Here is a 20223-nt window from a genome sequence, read left to right on the forward strand (position 1 = left end):
AGCCGCCCGCTGTTCAGGGACCCCAGGGAGACCAGGTGGCCGGCAGCGGGCGGGGTGGGCAGGGCTGTGAGTGGGAACAAGCAGCTGACTCTCAGCCCCAGCGGTTGTGGTCATGCAGATGTTTCCAATGAAGCCACAAATCCAGATTTTTATGTAAGATTCCTACTTTTTAAATGTTGGCAACTAAATTAGGTTTTTGTTAATCACTTTGAGTGCCAATCAAAACAAGGGTGCGGGCCACCAATCCATGACCTGTTATAAACTTTTGGGACAATTACTTAATAAATCAAGGGGTGGGGGGAGCCGATTATGAAAACAACTGATGCAATCACTAAACCGAGAAGTCAAGAAACACTCACGTTCGCTCGGTGCTGTGTGCTGTGCACGTAGAAGATACCGATTCTCCCAGCAGCCCCAAGAGACAGGCATTAGCATCCCTGTTCTGCAAGCAGGGAAACTGAGACCCAGAGACAGAGGAGCTCAGAACAGGTGAGCGGCTCATGGGTTGGATGCGGGCTCGGTGACTCCCACACCCCATTTCTTTCCTTCTGGTGGTGTCGCACAGCGCAGCTCAGCATCACCTGGGCCCGGGGCCTGGTGACTTCACCGCAGAGTGAAGCCCCCACAATGGGGAACTCCTACACGGAGACCTGAAGGCTGACACCACTGTGAATTGTGTTCCAGCATCCAGCACCTGCATCGGTCCTTACCTGAAAGGGGCGTGGCCGTTGAGGTGTCTTTTCAGTGAGGCTTCGGGATCTGCAGGCCAAGCAAGGAGAAAAAGAATGACAGGAAGATGTGCCCTAAGAAGACCTGCTCCAGCCGCTAACCCTGCCCCATTTTCTGGCCCAAGTGTGGTCTCATGACTGGTAGTTCCCTGGGAGCTGGTTAAAAATGCAAATTTGGGGGCTCCACCCAGACCTGCTAAATCAGAAGCTGTAGGGGTGGGAGCCAGCAATTCATGTGCGTTTTATTAAAGATTTGTTTGGAAGGTAATGTGACAGAGAGATGAAAGAGAGATCGTCATCACTGGTTCACTCTTCAGATCCTCTCAGTAGCCCGGGCTAGGCCATGCCAAAGCCAGGAACTCCATTTGGGTCTCCCACCTGGGTGGCAGGGGCCCAAGCACTTGGCCATCTTCCACAGCCTCCCAAGTGCATCAGCAGGAAGCCTGATTAGAAGTGCCGAGTTGGCCGGCGCCACGGCTCACTAGGCTAATCCTCCGTCTGCAGCGCCAGCACCCCAGATTCTAGTCCTTGTCGGGTCGCCGGATTCTGTCCCGGTTGCCCCTCTTCCAGGCCAGCTCTCTGCTGTGGCCCGGGAGTGCAGTGGAGGATGGCCCAAGTGCTTGGGCCCTGCACCCCATGGGGGACCAGGAGGAAGCACCTGGCTCCTGGCTTCGGATTGGCGCAGCGTGCCGGCCATAGCGGCCATTTGGAGGGTGAACCAACGGAAGGAAGACCTTTCTCTCTGTCTCTCTCTCTCACTAACTCTGCCTGTCAAAAAGAAAAAGAAGAAGAAGAAGAAGTGAGAAGTGCCGAGTAGCCTGGACTTGGAGCGGGCACTATGAGACGGGAAGTGGGCATTCCGAGCAGCAGTGTGGCCTGCTACTCCCCAGTGCCTGCCCCAGCAATTCCTGGCTTAACAAACCCTACAGGTGATGCCAATTCCCTCTGAAGTTTGAGAACTGCAGCTCTAGTCCAACCTGTACACATCTGTCTTGGTTTCCTATGTATCCTTACCACGCCTTTTTGGCAAATGCTGGTAACAAAGATTTACTCAGAGTTCCTCCTGTCTTAGACAATGACAGGTCTGCACTCTAGTTTTACTTTTATTTATCTAATTTTTAAAATTATTCCTTTATTTGAAAGGCAGAGACAGTCACAACCACACTAAGAGCTCCCCTCCCTTGGTCCACTCCCCAACAGTGACAGCTGAGGCTGGGCCAATGCTGAAAGCAAGAGCCAGAGTTGAAGTCAAGTTCTCTGGTCCTTCCTGCAAACAAGCAGGGTAAGAAGAACTGGATCCCAACCCTGCTCCGCTTCCTAGGTGAGTACCTGTGGGAAAACCGACTTTATTTAGGCCGAAGTGTTCTCATCTGTAAAATGATGATGCTGATGCCGAACCCTTCCTCATGGGGCTGCGGTGAAATCAACTCTGCCAAGGACTGCGCACAGAACAGGTGCCGAACAGGGTGAGCAGGTTTGGGGACAGGGTCTCACCCCATCGACCTGCCACGTGCCGCGTCCAGCAGCTTCGTTCTTAGAACCCGGCTGTGGTGCCTCCCTGCCGAGCCCAGGCCGACTGCAGGAGAAGCAGAGGCTTCCATCACACGTGTGTGGCGCAGGGGACCTTGGAAACAGTCTAGAACCTAGCGTTCCACTTCTCTTGGCAAACTCTCATTCCCTAGCTCTGTCTCGCCTCGGTAGGAGAGCCTTCTTTCTCTGTTGTTTTTCTTCCTTTTATCAAATAGCAAATGACCTGAATAGCCTGCTCGAGATCGTTGTTGTTCTGCAGCATCCCGGAGGAGAGCGGTCAGATGAGAGGTGCGCGGGAGGACCCGCCCCGGGCTGGGAGGGCGAGGTGCTGCGGCGCTCAGCTTCCGTGGCCGTCCGCGACCCCACCAGGTCAAGCCTTGCCAGTGCGCAGTGCCTGGATGTTCTCCCTGGAACACGGTGATGTCGGGAAGATCGCGAGGGTAAGAAGGCTCACCGCGTAGTGGTAACATGACTTGTAGGAAACAGGAAACACAGGCCTGAAACACACACATCACAAGTTACGAGGACTCCAGGGAGAAAAAGAAGGAGCCACTATCATAATGGTAGATTCTACCCGGCCTAACCAGTGAGATCAAGCCGACCAAAAAAATTTTTTTAAGATTTTATTTATTTATTTGAGAGGCAGAGTTACAAACAGCGAGGGGGAGACAGAACAGAAAAAAAATTTATGATATATTTGTTTATTTGAAAGTCAGCATTACAGAGAGACACAGAGAAAGATGGAGAGAGAGACAGAGAGACAGAGAAGATAGAAGAGAGATATTCTATCCACCGGTTCACTCCCCAAATGGCAGCAATGGCTGGAGCTGCGCTGATCCAAAGCCAGGAGCCAGGAGTTTCTTCCAGGTCTCTGGTGTGGGTGCTGGGGCCCAAGGACTTGGACCATCTTCTGCTGCTTTCCCAGGCCACAGCAGAGAGCTGGATCAGAAGTGGAGCAGTCGGGACTTGAACTGGCGCCCATATGGGATGCTGGTGCTGCAGTCAGTGGCTTTACCTGCTATGCCACAGTGCCTCCGCCCTCTTTTTTTTAAATCCTTATTTATTCATTTGACAGACAGCATTTCAGACAAAGAGAGAGAGTGGGGGTGGGGTTTAAAGATTTACTTTTAAAAAGATTCATTTGTTTATTTAAAAGTCAGAGTTACAAAGACACAGGGAGAGACAGAGAGAGAGCTTCCATCCGCTGATTCACTTCCCCAGATGGCTACAGTGGCCAGCACTGTGCCAGGCTGAAGCCAGGAGCCAGGAGCTTCATTCAGATTTTCCATGTGGCTGTCAATGGCCAAAACACATAGGCCATCTTCCGTTGTTTTTCCCAGGCCATTAGCAGAGAGCTGGATTGGAAAAGGAGCAGCTGGGACTCAAACGGGTGCTCTCTCTCTGCTGGTTCTCTGTAAATCTGCCTCTGAAATAAATAAAATCTTTAAAAAGAAAAAAAGCTAAACAGAGGCTGGCGTTGTGGCACAGTGGGTTAAAGCCCCAGCCTGCAGCACTGGCATCCCATATGGGTGCCTGTTTGAATCCCTGCTGCTCCTCTTCCAATCCCGCTCTCTGCTATGGCCCGGGAAAGCAGTAGAAGATGGCTCAAGTCCTTGGGCCCCTGCACTCATGTAGGCGACTTGGAAGAAGCTCCTGGCTCCTGGCTTTGGAACAGCTCAGCTCTGGCCGTTGCGGTCATTTGGGGAGTGAACCAGCGGAATGGAGGACCTCTCTTTCTCTGTCTCTACCTCTCTCTGTAACTCTGTCTTTCAAATAACTCAAATAATTCTTTTTTTAAAAAAAGCTAAATATACTTTTCTCCAATGACCTAGTAATTTGACTCACGGGCAGAGCAACATGGACGCGAACATTCGTAGTGGCGCTGTTCAGAAAAGGCGAGAAGTGGAAGCAATGCAACTGGAAGCGCCGGGCCGTGGTTCTCCTGTGCACCACCGTATTCAGTAGTGAGCGGAGCGAGCTGCTGAGGCACACCCCAAACACGCTGCATGAGAGCAGCCACGTGGAAAACAAAGCCCACATTCTGCGTGATTCCATTGGTGTGAAACACTCAGGAAAACCGGTCTGTGGCGACGGGGAATGGAGGTGGGGATGGGCTGGGAGGCGTCTGCCGGGGAGACGGAACTGTCCCAAAATTGGATTGTCGTGGCAATTGCGCAGCTCTGCAAATTTACTTAAAAAAAAAAATACTGCCTTGTACATTTAAACTGAGTGAATTGGGTGATGTGTACATTATAAGGGTGCTCCAAAAAGCTCGTGGAAAAACAGGATGAGAAGATTCGTGCATTTTGGTGTAAACAATGTTGGAATTCATGCTCGTGACCGCCTGCTTTTCGGCCGTGCAGCCTCGCCACAGCTTCCTGAAGGAGCATCCCTGGGTGGAGAAAGCCTGGGAGCACTCCACGCGGGGGACAGGGCACTAAGGCTCCTGACCTGTGCGGCCCCTCCCGGGTGTCCAGTGCTTTGGTCCAGTCTCATACTTACTCTTTCCGGAGGCAGAGCTGAGTCCACTGCCCGATTTCTGTCCACTAGGGCCCCAACTCCCCAAGATCAGCCTTTCTATCTTTATTATTTATTTATTATTTATTTATTGGAAAGTCAGAGTTAGAGAGGACAAAGAGACATAGAGAGAGAGAGAGAGAGAGATCAATCGATCTATCTGCTGGGCCTGGGCCAGGCTGAAACCAGGAGCCAGGAGCTTCTACCAGGTCTCCCATGTGGCTTTAGGGGCCCAAGCACTTGGGCCATCTTCTGCTGCTTTCCCAGGTGCATTAGCAGGGAGCTGGATCAGAAGTGGAGCAGCTGGGACTTGAATCAGTACCCACAGGGGATACCAGCATCACAGACAGAGGCTTTACCTGCCACACCACAATGCTGGCCCCTCAGGACCAGTCTTTCCCCCGTCACTGGCCACTGTAGCTCTGCAGAGAGCTTTCCTGTGTGCCCCAGCTTCCCCTACTCAGCAGCCACTGACCTCAGCACCTTCCCAAAGGCAGCCAGAGACAACAGGTGGCGAGAGCCTGGGCCCGAGGGGCACAGGGGCCACATGGAGACCCGGGATGGTTAGGAGGTGGAAGCACACTTGCATACATGGATTTCAAACTTGTTTGCACCAAAATATAGTTATCTGTAATTCCATTTCCTCCCACCTTTGTGAAATACCCTATTCCTCATCTTAAAGGAGACAGACTACGAAGGAACGGTCCCCAGGGCCCGATTCTTTGAGGAGCAGTTCCAGGATTAGGGAGGGGACAGACAGCTCTGCTCTGCACTTGGGAGCGGATTTCCAGGTTACCCTGCCTAGGCTCCTTTCCTTAAGTGGGCCTCAGCAGACAGGGGTGCATCTAGGATTCCCTGGGGCCTTCATGCCTGGCTTTTGAGCCCTTGATTGGCAGCTGAGTGGCCCAGTGAGACGCATGGCTGAGAAGCAGTGGCAAATTAGCTGGACCAGAGCCTGTCCTGTGCCCACGGTGGGTGGGGCCTCAGGCACCTGCTGCCAGAAAGGGGAGAGGCAGGCTTCAGAGAACCAAGCAACAAGGAGCCCATTCTGAGTTCCAGGGCAGCTTGCTAGAGAGGAGAGAGATGTTGGGCACTTCACACAAGAGAAAAAGGCGCCCCTAACTAGTGAGCCCTGCCCTGCGCTGACAATGGACAGATGTTTGGCTGGGCCTACCCAGTGCATCTAGGTTTCTAGTTGCTACTACACACATCTACCAGTACCAAAGAAGCAGCGATTAAAAATGCTGCAACTTAAAATTAATCAAATAAAATGAAAACGTTGCAGCTCTACCTCTACTGGCCACAGCCTAAGCTGGGCCAATCAGAATCTTCTCTGAGAATTGTGGAATGAAAGTGAGACAGCTGCTGGTGACAGAGCAGTAGTGGAAATGTTCCCAGCACCTGGAGCTCTGTGACAGCTGGGGTTGTTGTCTCTTTCTGTTGCTGTACCCCAGGGTCTGGACTACACTTGGCCGTGGTAACATGCAGACAGAGGTTGCTTATTACGACCAGACATCCATCCTAGGCATCACAGATGTAATCCACCCACTCTTCATGACAGCCCTGTGGGGAAGAGGGCTTCCCCACACTCCATGTAAGACAACAAAAACCAAGGCCCAGCATAACCTGCCTGAAGTTACACAGATATTTGGCGCAGGAGCCAGGTTCAAACACAAGTCATTGTCATAGCATCGGAACTCTTATTTTTTAAAGATTTATTTATTTATTTGAGAGGCAGAGTTACAGAGAGAGAGAGAGAGAGAAGGAGGGAGAGAGAAAGAAAGAGAGAGAGGTCTTCCATCTGTTGTTTCACTCCCCAAGTGGCCGCAATGGCTGGAGCTGGACAGATCCAAAGTCAGGAGCCAGGAGCTTCCTCCGGGTCTCCATGTGGGTGCAGGGGCCCAAGGACTTGGGCCATCCTCCACCACTTTCCCAGGCCATCAGCCGGGAGATGGATCGGAAGTGGAGTAGCCAGGACTCGAACTGTGCCAATGCTACAGGCGGAGGCTCAACCTACTACGCCACAGCACTGCTCCCCACCCCCACACCCACCGTCTGAGCTCTTAATCATGACCGTAAACCAGCTCTCGGCATATCCGTGTTGAGTGAAGAATGGCTGAATGAGCCAGCCACGCAGAAAGGAGAGCTGGGGAGAGGGAGGGAACTCTGCTCACAACCAAGCGCGGCACTCAGATGGCCATCGTGGCTCCGTGCTCGCCCCGCACTCTGTCCCAGCCTCACTCAGTCTCATAAACAGGGCTGGTTTGATGAGCCCGTGTCCGAGGCTGGAACAGCCCCCACACTTGGCTTAATGCTCTGCTGTCACCATCTGTAAATAATTAATAATATTACCTTTGTACTTGTGTTTTACAAGCAAAGTGTGACGGGACACGCAGCCTGCACGAGAGCAGAAAAGACACATGTGACACACGTGTTCCCCATGGTCCTTCCCAGTCCCTACTCATGTGGTGTAAGTGGTGTCCCGCCCGGAGACGCAGCATGATAGCGTACCAGTGACACATGGGGTTTGTCATGACTCAAAGAAAGTTCAAGGTGAGCGTGTTACGTCCACAACTGGGCAAGCAGAGGCCCCGACAGCCATGAAAAGCCGTGCTGTCCTCAAACCAGAACCCGCTAGAACACAGAAGGGACAAAATGGCATTCTGCGAGGCACAGAGGACCAGGGAGCGTTACTGTTTGCTTTCTTACTGTGCAAGCTGCCGGCACTGGTCAGCCAGCAACACTGAAAATGATGCCGTGGAAGGAAGGGGAGAGAGGGGGGACCCCGGGTTCCTTCTCCCTCCAGTGCGTGAGCCAAAGGACAGAGCGCTGACCAGAATGCAGCGGCGCTGGCCTTGTGCACCATCCCCCCTGTCCCGGTGAGAATGAACTTGCTAGCTGTGAGTGAGCCGCGTAGACACGCTGTATGATTCTGGTGATCTCGCATATGAGTTAAATGCTCTCATTGCATTTAAAATGGGCAATGTACAATATAAAGATGACCAGCAAAATGCATGCTGATCACTTACAATGTTAATTTCTATTTACTGAAGAGTGACATTAAATAGCAAATCAAAGCCACCACGAGCAGAAGAGACAGCAAAGAGAGGGAAAGGCCATCACTCTGTGTGGCTTTTACTGCACTCTTTGCCTGCTTTTTGAACAGACACCCAGGGGTGTCTGCATACGTTCACTTGGCACCAAGTCCCACAAATTATGTAGTCAGCACTGTTTATAAATTCCCCCTTTAAAAAAAAAAAAAAAACAACTAAGCCAGCTTGATTTCATTTCCTGTTACTTGGGACAAGAGTCCCAGCCAATACAAAGTTTAATTTGAACTTGCTGGGGGTTTTAACTTTATACTTTGCTCGAGTATTCAGTTCAAACGAGAGGAGATGGGCTGCCACGCGGGCTTGCATAGATGTAGAGACGCTCCATAGCTTGGGAAAAACGGCCCTGAGCTGAGATTTGAATCTGACTCAGACTGACCACAGAACATTCCATAGAACAATGTGCCTGTGACTGCATGGGTGCGGTAGCCACTCGCCCTGTGTGCTCTTGAGCTTTGAAGTGTGGCTAGGAGCTGAACTGCAGGCTGTGTTTAATTTAATGGATGTAAACAGTGCGACAAGCACTACTACAGTGCTGTCCCGATCCAGCACCTGTGCCCTTAACCCCGTACCCGGGCGCTCGGCTGACCAGGGAAGGCTTGTGCAGCGGCCCAGGGGCGCGCCGGCTCCTCTGCTGCGTGGCCCTTTCTGGACGGGCTGGCGACAGCATCCGGGTACCCATCAGAGCCTGGCTCGCCGCAAGTCCAGCGGTTCAGGCCTGAGCAGCCTGATTTCCGTCAGTGACAAATCTAGACAGGAGGGGATGGAAGGGGAGGCAGCAGGGTGGTGTGTGCGAGGCTGGAGTCGCTCTCCCCGTCCTCTGAGCCGACGCAGGCCAGGTCAGCCGCGGCCCGGTGACTCAGGCTCGCAGGAATCCGCACCCGGCCGGCCTGGCTGCCCACCGCGAACCTTCCCGGAAGGGCCGGCCTTGCGCGAGCCGGGGTGTGGCAGGGAGATGGCGGCGTCTCTGCTTTGTCTCTGGAAAGCAGCCAGCAGCCCAGCGCTGTCATCACCACGGAGAGCTCAGCCTAAACTCATCTTGACAGGCCGCAGGCGGGGTGAGGCCTCGCTCCGGCCCCTGCAGCCCTGGCTGGTTTCCAGAGGGCTGTGCTCGCCCGCCTCCGGCCTGTGCCGCTCCTCCGGTTACTGACCCCTCCGCCGGGAAGCCCCCCTACACCCCCCTCTGTGGGTGGAGTTGGCACCTCCACTGGTCCTGAATCAGTGTGGTATTAGGGGTAGTCAGGGAAGGCTTCACTGAAGAGGGGGTACTGACCCTGGGCTGTCAGTGCCAGAGGAGGAGCTCCCTGGCCGAGGAGGCAGCATGGACGGAGGGAGGCGACATCTCAGGAACTTGCAGTTGCTTAGTTGCCAAGGCCGGGAGTGTGGCGAGCAGGAGGCAGGCAGAACTGAGCAAAACTTCGCACTGAGGGCCTCAAAGGCCTTGTTAAGGAGCACAGGCTCAACCCTGGAGGCTGGAGTTTTCTTGTTTTTTGTTTTTGTTTTGTTTTAAGATTTGTTTATTTGTTTGAAAGGCAGAGAGAGAGAGAGAGAGGGAGCACACTTCCCTCTGCTGGTTCATTCCTCAAATGCTTACAACAGCCAAAGCCAGGCGCCCAGAACTCCAGCTGGGTCTCCCACACGGGTGGCAGGAACCCAAGCACTTGAGCCATCGCCTGCTGCCTCTAAGGCGCATTAGCAGGGAGCTGGATGGGGAGCAGAGAAGCCGAGACTCAATCTGATGTGGGATGCGGGCCTCGCAAGTGGTGGCTTAAGCTGCTGCACCACAATGCCCACAATGCCATGGGGTTTCCAAAATGTGTTCCTCAAACACCAGACCCACAGAATTCTCCGCTCCAAAAGTGGAGTGGGAACCCACTCCCACCCCCATCCCAAGACTTCTTCCAACCTGTGCTGCTACGGGAAAAGCTCTGCTGGGTACCGGAATATCTGCCAAAGCCAGCCTTGCTCTAAGCACTGTGCTTGCGTCACCATATTTGACCCCATCAACCTATGAACTCGGGACAGTTGTATCATCACTGGGTACAGTTGTAGCATCACTGGGTACAGTTGTGTCATCACTGGGTACAGTTGTGTCATCACTGGGTACAGCTGTATCATCACTAGGTACAGTTGTAGCATCACTGGGCACAGTTGTGTCATCACTAGGTACAGTTGTATCATCACTAGGTACAGCTGTGTCATCACTGGGTATGATTGTGTCATCACTAGGTACGGTTGTGTCATCACTGGGCACAGTTGTGTCATCACTGGGTACAGCTGTATCATCACTGGGTATAGTTGTATCATCACTGGGTACAGTTGTATCATCACTGGGTACAGCTGTGTCATCACTGGGTACAGTTGTGTCATCACTGGGCACAGTTGTGTCATCACTGGGTACAGCTGTATCATCGCTGGGTACGGTTGTGTCATCACTGGGTACGGTTGTGTCATCACTGGGTACAGTTGTGTCATCACTGGGTACGGTTGTGTCATCACTGGGTACGGTTGTGTCATCACTGGGCACAGTTGTGTCATCACTGGGTACAGCTGTGTCATCACTGGGTACGGTTGTGTCATCACTGGGTACAGCTGTGTCATCACTGGGTACAGTTGTGTCATCACTGGGTACGGTTGTGTCATCACTGGGTACGGTTGTGTCATCACTGGGTACAGCTGTGTCATCACTGGGTATGGTTGTGTCATCACTGGGTACAGTTGCGTCATCACTAGGTACAGTTGTGTCATCACTGGGTACAGCTGTATCATCACTGGGCACAGTTGTGTCATCACTAGGTACAGTTGTATCATCACTAGGTACAGCTGTGTCATCACTGGGTATGATTGTGTCATCACTAGGTACAGTTGTGTCATCACTGGGTACAGTTGCATCATCACTAGGTACAGTCGTGTCATCACTGGGTACAGTTTTGTCATCACTAGGTACAGTTGTGTCATCACTGGGTATGGTTGTATCATCACTGGGTACAATTGTAGCATCACTGGGTACAGTTGTGTCATCACTGGGTATGGTTGTATCATCACTGGGTACAGCTGTATCATCACTAGGTACAGTTGTATCATCACTGGGTACAATTGTAGCATCACTAGGTACAGCTGTGTCATCACTGGGTACAGTTGTATCATCACTGGGTACAATTGTAGCATCACTAGGTACAGCTGTATCATCACTGGGTACAGTTGTATCATCACTGGGTACAGCTGTATCATCACTAGGTACAGTTGTGTCATCACTGGGTACAGTTGTGTCATCACTGGGTACAGCTGTATCATCGCTGGGTACGGTTGTGTCATCACTGGGTACGGTTGTGTCATCACTGGGTACAGCTGTGTCATCACTGGGTACAGTTGTGTCATCACTGGGTACGGTTGTGTCATCACTGGGTACAGCTGTGTCATCACTGGGTATGGTTGTGTCATCACTGGGTACAGTTGTGTCATCGCCATTTTATAGAGCAGTCACGGAATTTGCCCAGGATCACACAACCACTGAGTGATGGAGCTGGGGTTCTGACTCCCGTATCCTGACTTTCAACTGCTTGGCTTTGTTTTATCCAGTGCTTCCCATGCATGTTTTTTTTTTTTTTTTTTTTTAGAGATTTATTTATTTATTTTAGAGGCAGAATTACAGAGAGAAAGATACAATGAACTGGCCAGCGCCGCGGCTCAATAGGCTAATCCTCTGCACACCAGGGTTCTAGTCCCTGTCAGGGCGCCGGATTCTGTCCTGGTTGCCCCTCTTCCAGGCCAGCTCTCTGCTGTGGCCTGGGAGTGCAGTGGAGGATGGCCCAAGTACTTGGGCCCTGCACCTCATGGGAGACCAGGAGAAGCACCTGGCTCCTGCCTTCGGATCAGTGCGGTGCGCCGGCCGCAGCACGCTGGCTGTGGCGGCCATCGGGGGGTGAACCAACGGAAAAAAGGAAGACCTTTCTCTCTGTCTCTCTCTCTCACTGTCCACTCTGCCTGTCAAAAAAAATAAAAAAGTCATTGATTTTATAGACAATATGCTATTAAAGAGTCTGGTCTGGGAGCTTTTGGGCCATCTTCTACTGCTTTCCCAGGCCATGGCAGAGAGCTGGATTGGAAGAGGAGCAGCTGGGACTCGAACTGGCGCCTATATGGGATGCCAGCACTGCAGGCTGGGGCTTTAACCCACTGTGCCACAGCGCCGGCCCCGGCCATTTACTTTTTGGTATGAACTTGTCCTTTCTCAACTTCCTTACACGCTCCCTGAGGACAGGCACTGTGCCCGATGCGCTGCCGTGTCTCCCGCCCCCAGGAAGGGAGGCACAGGATGCGCGTGCAGGGCTTTCGCTTGACTGAGCCGTAATTCCACGCTGAAGGCGGTGGAGCAGCGCAGGGCAGGCTGGATCTGGAAGGCAGCCGGTGGCAGAATGTGTGCAGGAGGGTGGTGGGGGACCCCCAGCAGGCCGGGGGCTGCTCTGCAGTGGGAGCGAGGCTCCTGGCGGAGCTGAGGGTGAACCAGGACACCGACGTTTTCAAAGAGCCGCAGCTGGAGGCAAGGCTCGCAGACTTGAACCCACCTCCCGTGTCCCCTGCCCTCCCCTGAAACCTCTGCACACGGTAGGGGCTTCAGGAGGTGGCATTTTAAGGCTTATTTGTTTATTTATTTATTTGAAGGCAGAGTTACAGAGAGAGAGAGTGAGAGAGAGAGAACAACCTTCCATCTCCTGATTCACTCCCCGAATGTCAACAACAGCCAGGAGCCTGGAACTCCATCAGGGTCTCCCGCGTGGATACTGGGGCCCAAGGATTTGGGCCATTTTTCTGCTGCTTTCCCAGGTGCATTAGCAGGGAGCTGGATCGGAGGTGGAGCAGCCGGGACTCCAGCAGCCATAAATGATGCCGGCGTGGCGGGCTGTAGCTTAACTCATGGCACCAGTGCAGCCCCCGGAAGGTTGGTTTGTTGAACTGAGTTCCTTCAAACGCTCTGAGCCTGTTCCTCTCATTCTAAACCCGGCAAGACTGAGGCCCAGAGAGGACAAAGTCACTGAGCTGATTGGGTTGGGACCAGCCGCGACCTCGGCCATGACCATAACCTGGGCCTCAGCCCCCTTGTGGCCCCTCCCCAGCTCTGCCCCTGCCCCTGCCCTGCCTCTTGGCCCTGTCCTCTCCTTCCTCCCCTCCTCTCCCCTTTGTCACAAAGATGCCGCCCCTGCATGCCCCACCCTCTTCCATCACCACCCCCCTACAGGCCTGCTCCAGGCTGCCCAGCCCCCTAATGAGATTAAAGATTCCTGGTGAAATAGACGAGGGTTAATTCCTTCTGGCTTTAAAGGGCAGGCCAGGCCACAAGAAATAGCAAAAAGAACCCTTCCTCCCCAAACCCTGAGTGGCAGGACCCTAACAGCCCTCTGCCCAGCTGAGCGTGGCAGCCTCACCCCTGCGTTCACAAACACTCTCTGGATGGGAGCCGTAAGGAAGTGGATGCTATTATTCTGTCTGTTTTACAGGTGGGGAAACTGAGGCATGGTGGGATGTAACGGCTTGTCCGGTGATGCACGCAGCTATCAGAGGCAGAGCTAAGACTTGGCTGTGGTCTTTAGGCTGTACCTTCATTGCAAACCACAGGTCCCAAAAGCACTTAGGGAACCAGCGTGAGCTAGACATTCGAAGAATGTGCATCGTTACTCTCACTTCACAGTGAACGGCCCAAGTTGAGACTCAGGCCCACTGGACTCAAACCCACATTCCCCAGGCAGAACCAAGCATCCACGGGCTGCACACGAAATCGACCCCAGCCTGAATCCCGCTCTGCTCCACACCTGCTCTGTGAGTGCAGCTCCTCGATCTCTACTCCCCGTGCTGCGAAGTTGGGAATGGCAGGTCCCTGGGGTGAGTCCAAGACAGAACCCTTCCCCGCCACCACACAGCACCTGCCCATAATAAATGCTTCGTGGGCATGGGCGATCACTGGTCCTTTTTTTTTTTTTAACATTTATTTTATTTATTTGAAAGTCAGAGTTACCAAGAGAGGTAGAGACCGAGAGAGAGAGGTCTTCATCCGCTGGTTCACTCCCCAGATGGCCGCAATGGCCGGAGCTGTGCCGATCTGAAGCCAGGAGCCAGGAGCTTCTTCTGGGTCTCCCACGTGGGTGCAGGGAAGGACTTGGGCCATCTTCTACTGCTATCCCAGGCCATAGCAGAGAGCTGGATCGAAAGAGGAGCAGCCAGGACTCGAACCGGTGCCCATATGGGATGCTAGCACTTCAGGCCAGGTTAACCTGCTGCGCCACAGTGCCGGCCCCTGGTGATCACTGGTCTTACAGTTCTTTCTGAAACGAAGCGCAAGTAAAAATCAAACCAGCCGAGCAGGTGTTCCTCCTGTTCCCCGGCCAGGACCTGTCCCCTGCCCTGTGTAAGAGACACATTTGCCTTTCAGGGCCCTGCTCACTGGCCACGTGGCCTGCTCTAATTTCCCAGGTCCTAATCTGCTCCCAGCTCCTAATGATGCAGCCGGTAATAGGATTGTGGCTGCTCCGGGGGGCGTGGCCATGCTCTTGGGCCTGGGACCGGGGGCTTAGCAACTCTGACCGACAGCCCGCCTGTGCTCAGCCTGCACCCTGTGCCCCGGGCAGCCTCAGGTGCATGGAATGGTGCTGTGCCCCGGGCCAGCAGGCCGGGCTCGCCATGGTGCTGAGTGCCATCCTGGCGCGGGGCAGGGACGTGTGCCGGCAGAACGGGCTGCTCATCCTCTCGGTGCTGTCAGTCATCGTGGGCTGCCTCCTTGGCTTCTTCCTGAGGACCCAGCGCCTCTCACCCCAGGTCAGCCACCTGGAGCACCTCAGGGCCCCGCTGGGGGGGGGGGGTCATGAGTCACAACGCCTCTAGGGTCCCGGTTTTCTCACCTGTGACCTGGGTGTGATGAATGCCATGTAGGATTTTTTTAATTTTTTAAAGATATATTTTATTTATTTGAAAGAGTTACAGAGAGAGGTAGAGACAGAGAGAGAGGTCTTCCATCCACTGGTTCACTCCCCAGATGGCTGCAACGGCCAGAGCTGTGCCGATCTGAAGCCAGGAGCCAGGAGCTTCCTCTAGGTCTCCCACATGGGTACAGGGTCCCAAGGACTTGGGCCATCTTCTACTGCTTTCCCAGGCCATACCAGAGAGCTGGATCAGAAGAGGAGCAGGTGGGACTAGAACACAGCGCCCACATGGGATGCCAGCGCTTCAGGTCAGGGCTTTAACCCACTGCGCCATAACCCCAGTCTCGCCATGTAGGATTTGAGTGAGACTTGAATAAAATGGCTAATGGCATGACCAGGCTGGGGGTGGGGGGAGGGCGGGGAGGAGGCCTCGTCAGTGTCCCTGCAGGCCGGGGGCTGTGGTAGAGGAAAAACAGGCTCCTGTAAGAGCTCAAAGCAGGCATCGAACAACACCTCCTCCAGGCAGCCCATAAACCAGCCAGCCAGGAGCGGCACTATAGGCAGAGGAAGGAGTGGGAGCAAGGCAAGGGGCAGAAAGACTGGGGACTCGGGTGTGGAGCAAGCGTTTGTGGCTGCCGGAAGCTACAGGGGAGGCAGGGGCTGCAGCCCAGGGGCCAGCACGCCCGTGGGTCCCATCACTGAGTGTGGACATGGGGCAGTCATGAGAAGCTTTGGAGCAGCAGAGTGATGTGGTCAGCTCTGAGCTCGGGAGGGACCCCTGAGTGCCACGTGGAGGATGGGGTGGCCTGCAGGGGCCAAGTGAGGGCAGCTGTAGGGGCAAGGCACGGCCAGAGTAGGGCTGGGGAGTGGGGGTGGGCGTGGGAGGGACAGGTTCAAGAACAGGTTCCAGAAGGGGAGCCTGCGGGATGTGGCGGCTGATGGGACATATCGAGGGGGAATGGGGTCTCCGTAAGGGCCTCGGCTAAAGATGCCTCTCCCACGGGAGAGGAGAGGCACCCACAGGACTCTGACACCTGTGCAAATAGCAAAGAGGACTTGATTCAGGACTAGGGGGTCAGGCCTCCCATGGGAGGTAGGAAGGGAGGACTCTGCCCCAAGGATACATGGGCAGCTGGGGATTTACAGCCAGCAGCGAGTGGGGGGCAGGGCGGAACTGGGGTCGGGGATGCCTGCTGCGAGCAGCCGGGATGATTGGGTACCTGGGCGGGGCACCAAGGGGTTTCAGAAGTGAGGGGTTCTCACCAAACTTACTCAGCAGGGTTTGGGGCTGTAGTCAGACCGTGCAAGTCCAAGGCAGGGCCCAAGGGCAAGGCCTAGGGGAAAGAGGGCTCGGAGGAGACTGTGTAGAGTTTGTTCAAGGAGAGAGGCCGCCAGGGGCTCCTGTTGCACTCCCTGTTGCACAGAATCCTTCCTCCTGCAGCTCACGCGCGTCCAGTGGGGGCTCAGGGTGTAGACATGGCCCCTCTTCCGGGAACTGAGCTCAAGCCTGACAAGTATGGACACTGGGGGCAGTGGACCCCTGAACTTGACTTTGCTAGTAAATGCCGGCATGAAATCCAGCTTCCTCCCCAAGCCTCAGCTTCATTATCTGTAAAATGGAATGGCTGGGAGGACGGGCAGTGTACATGTGCCGGGATTATTGTGAGCGGCAAACAGTGCATGCCATAGTAAGTGCTTACTGGATGTTACCTGCCCCCCCCACCCCCACCCACCCAGCATCCTTCCTACACCAGGAAGCGTCTCAGGTTCCACACCTTACAAAAGTCTTTCAGGGATGGGCATTGGGCACGATAGTGAGGATGCCACTTAAGACAGCCTTGCCCCATCCAGCCTCTGGAGGCAGCAGGTGATGGCTCAGGCAGCTGTGGCTCTGCCACCCGCGTCAGAGACCCAGAGTGGGCTCCCAGCTCCTGGCATGCGCCTGGCCCAGGCCTGACTGCTGTAGTGCAGGCATCTGGGGAGTGAACCAGCAGATGGGAAATCTCTCTCTCTCTCCCCCCACCCCTTTCAAATACATAAATTTTAACATGTTTTATTTATTTTATTTATTTGAAAGGCAGAGAGACAGAGCTCCTCCACCCACTGGTTCACTCCCCAAATGACTACAGCCAAAGCCACAAGCCTGGAACTCCATGTAGGTCTCCCACACGGGTGGCAGGGATCCAGGTACCTGAGCCACCACCTGCTGCTCTCCCAGGCGCATTAGCAGGGAGCTGGATCAGAAGCAGAGCAGCCAGGACTTGACCTGGTCCTCTGACCCAGGATGCCAGTGTGGCAAGTGCTGACTCAAACTGCTACGCTACCATGCCAGCCCCTAAAACTAAATTTTACATGTTTTATTAAAAGTCTTTTAGACCTGTTTACAACTGAAGGAGTCCCCTCCTCCCTGTTCACGCCACGCCCATGCCCTCAGAGCCCCGCTGCTGCCTCAGGGCCATCTGTGAGCCTGCTTATTTCTTTCCCCAGACTGCACATTGCTGGACAACACGTGGGCTTTCTTAAACCAAAATGTGAGCCTCGCTCAGTGTTAGGCACAGAGAACCTTCCACTGTTTGCTGAGTTAAACTGGCAATGGCACAATCCGTAGTCTGCTCTCTTTAGTTCTCCTCAACAACAAAGATGTATTTTCTGCAGGAAGATTATTTTGTGAAAATAAATTACAAGGCCTATTATTAAAGGCCAAATTCACCGGGGGCTGCTTTGCTAAAGCCGCCTTCTCCATCTGTTTGGAAATGCAAGCGTGTTCTGGCCTGGCTTAACCGGCCAGATAAACTGAAGGAAGGATGTGGCGTCTTAGAACAATTATTTGGCAGGAATTGGCTTTCTCGGCATCTTACATCGAAATCCAGGATTTCTCTGTTTGATCTCTTAGTCTGTGACTCAGAAACTGAGCCTTCCTATTTTGTAACCTTATGCAACAGGCAAAAATTATAAACAACTTGGAAAGTGGCAAAATATTCTATCCATGAAAAGAACTTACAAAAACACAAGATTGTATCCTTGGATTTAAGTATTTCATTTAAAATGATCCATCATTTCCAGACTGCCAGCTATACTGTGGCAATAACCATTGCATCCACTTTTGTTCCCTTCCTAGAATTCTGCTCAAATCATAGTAACAGAATCTTTTAAAGATAAGAACCACCAGGGCATGGGCATTGTGGCACAGTGGGTTAAACAACAGGGGTTGTGGCACAGTGGGTTAAACTGCCTCTTGGGACACCTGCCTCCCATATCGGGGTGCCATTCCGGGCCCCCAACGACTGCACTTCCAATCCTGCTCCCTCTGATGCTCCTGGGAAGCAGCCGAAGACGGTGCAAGTACCTGCATACCTGCCACCCACTATGGGAGACCCGGATGGAGTTCCTGGCTCCTGGCTTCGGCCTGGGCCAGCCTCAGCTGTTGCAGACATCTGGGGGAGTGAACCAGAGGATGGAGGATCTCTCTGTCTCTGCCTCTGTCTCTGTGTCAATTCTGCCTTTAAAATAAAAACATAAAAAATATTAAAAAAGAAAAGCAACAACAAAATAACTGCCAGGAACAGAGAGAATATAAAATGGGACGATGGAGAAAAAGACACTGAGACTTCAACAGACCAGGCAGCTCGGGAAGAGATGGGGCTGAACGACCTCACTCGGCAGAGCACAGCAAGTGGACGCGTCTCTCTGCAGGAGCCTGTGCCAGGGCTGTTTGTCTGGGAGAACTGTGCAAGTACAAGGCGCTGCCCCAGATGGGGCTGAGGCCTGGGGCTGAAGGCAGAGCCACAGCTGGGAATTTTGTAACCAGAACAGTCGGGCCTGGGGGACCGGCGGTCATGGACTCAGCCATGCATGAGTCTGGGATCCGGAGCATGCCTTCGGGTCAGCTGCCAACCGCATTCCCCAGCCAGCAGGGGGAGGAGACGTCTCCCGCTGAAGCCTCAGAGGAAAGCCCTCCACCACCCCACCCACTCCCAGAGGGAAACCAGCTCCTCCCCCACGCCCCTGCCCTGGGGGTCCCCAGCCCCTCTGCTGCACACAGGACCTCAGAGCCTCACCCGAGCCCGAGCCCGAGGGGGCTTCCCAAGCCCCTGGAAAGTGCAGAGTGTGACATCCCTCACACAATTCCAAGCGCCCCGAGCCGGGGTGGTGGAAATAGCAAAACGGAGCTCACGTCAGCGTTTAGGAACCAGGCACCCGGCTCAGGTGGGGGTCACGTAGCAGCAGGTGCTTGCTTAGTACGAGGAAGGAAGCGATCACCTGCTGTGGGCTCAGAAACTTCGCTGGGCTCAGAGCTCCCTTCCTCCTCAGTTGCCAAGTTCCAATGGTGTGACCTTGTTCCTGGGGAGACAGCTGATTGAGCAAGGGTTTGGCTCTAGAAAGATCCATGAATAGGCTGGAGCCAGCAGCCTATGATGGACCCAAGAAACAAATTCTGCCCCACAGGGGCCAGCTTTGTGGCACAGCGGGTTAAGCCGCCACCTGTGATGTCGATGTCCCATATGAGCGCTGGTTCATGTCCCGGCTGCTCTGCTGCCCATCCAGCTCCCTGCCGAGGTGCCTGGAAAGGCAGCAGAAGGTGGCCCAAGCCCCTGGGCCCCGCCACCCATGCGGGAGACCAGGATGGAGTCCTTGTCTTGGCTTTAGCCAGGCCCAGCTTCTGCTATTGCAGTCAATTGGAGAGTGAACCAGCAGCTGGAAGATCTCTCTTTCTCTCTCTAACTCTGCCTTTCAGATAAATAATAACTTTAAAAAAAGAAGAAAGAAAGAGACTCCTGCCACAGAGAGGCTCCTTATGCTGAGTGGAGTCTCAGCCCCACGCCCCTCACTCTCGCTCTGCCTCAGCACTTTTGGGGGAGGGGGCACAGTCCCTGTACAGGTGGAGGAACTGCTCACTGGAGGCCGTGGCCCGCTTACCTCTCCTCATAAACGAGACTGGGACCCTCTCCCAGGCAGGAGCCAGGCCCCATTCATTTTTGGGTGGCCAGGAGGAGGCCTGGCACAGGTGGGTTGAATGAACGTGGGAACAGCACGCAGGCCTGCCCTCCTACCTCTCACACCTGCCGGCCGAGACAGACTCTGCACCGGGACAGGCAGATGGACGGTGCAGACGGGGACAGCCGTTCTCTTCCAGGGTTGGTGTTTACCCTCCTCCAGGCTCTGAGCCAAGTGCTCCTGGGCCTCCTCTCATGTAAGCCTCCCGGGGCATTTATTTTATTTCTTAAAGATTTATTTGAAAGTCAGAAGGAGAGAGAGAGGAAGAGAGAGAGAGAATCTTCCGTCCACTGGTTCACTCCCCAGATGGCCACAACAGATGGGGCTGGTCCAAGCTGAAACAGGAGCCTGGGACTCCATGCAGGTCTCCCCTGTGGGTGGCAGGGGCTCTGAGCCTTGCCTCCGCAGGCAGCTGGATCAGAAGGGGAGCAG

General features: G+C 54.0%; 1 protein-coding gene and 1 long non-coding RNA gene across 6 annotated transcripts in view; one reads left to right on the plus strand and one right to left on the minus strand.

The window, feature by feature from the left end:
- Positions 1–309: 309 nt before the first annotated feature.
- SLC1A7 (solute carrier family 1 member 7) overlaps positions 310–20223 on the plus strand; it is a 56086-nt gene continuing 36172 nt past the window's right edge. Inside the window, exons 1-4 of one of the 4 annotated variants that reach the window (XR_016211018.1) lie at positions 310–489; positions 1929–2049; positions 2518–2698; positions 4091–4483. Coding sequence is in view for 1 of the 4 variants with exons in the window: in XM_051856484.3 (XP_051712444.2) it covers positions 14375–14692 (318 nt within the window). In the remaining 3 variants the exon portion in view is untranslated. Of the gene's footprint in view, positions 490–1928; positions 2050–2473; positions 2699–4090; positions 4484–14250; positions 14693–20223 lie in introns of those variants that run through there. The other 3 variants (XR_016211017.1, XM_089300617.1, XM_051856484.3) reach the window with 3 other exon arrangements.
- LOC149125706 (uncharacterized) lies at positions 13848–19831 on the minus strand. Of its 2 annotated transcripts, XR_016211020.1 has the most exons (3): positions 19714–19831; positions 19057–19137; positions 13848–14202 (listed from the first exon to the last, which is right to left on the minus strand). It is a non-coding gene; the product is annotated as an uncharacterized LOC149125706 (long non-coding RNA). The 2 variants fall into 2 exon arrangements; XR_016211019.1 differs by lacking the exon at positions 19714–19831 and having other exon boundaries at positions 18971–19137.

The sequence above is a fragment of the Oryctolagus cuniculus genome, chromosome 7 (genome assembly GCF_051225735.1).
Source record: "Oryctolagus cuniculus isolate XC-2025 breed Fujian yellow rabbit chromosome 7, ASM5122573v1, whole genome shotgun sequence".
Taxonomy (NCBI): Eukaryota; Metazoa; Chordata; class Mammalia; order Lagomorpha; family Leporidae; genus Oryctolagus; species Oryctolagus cuniculus.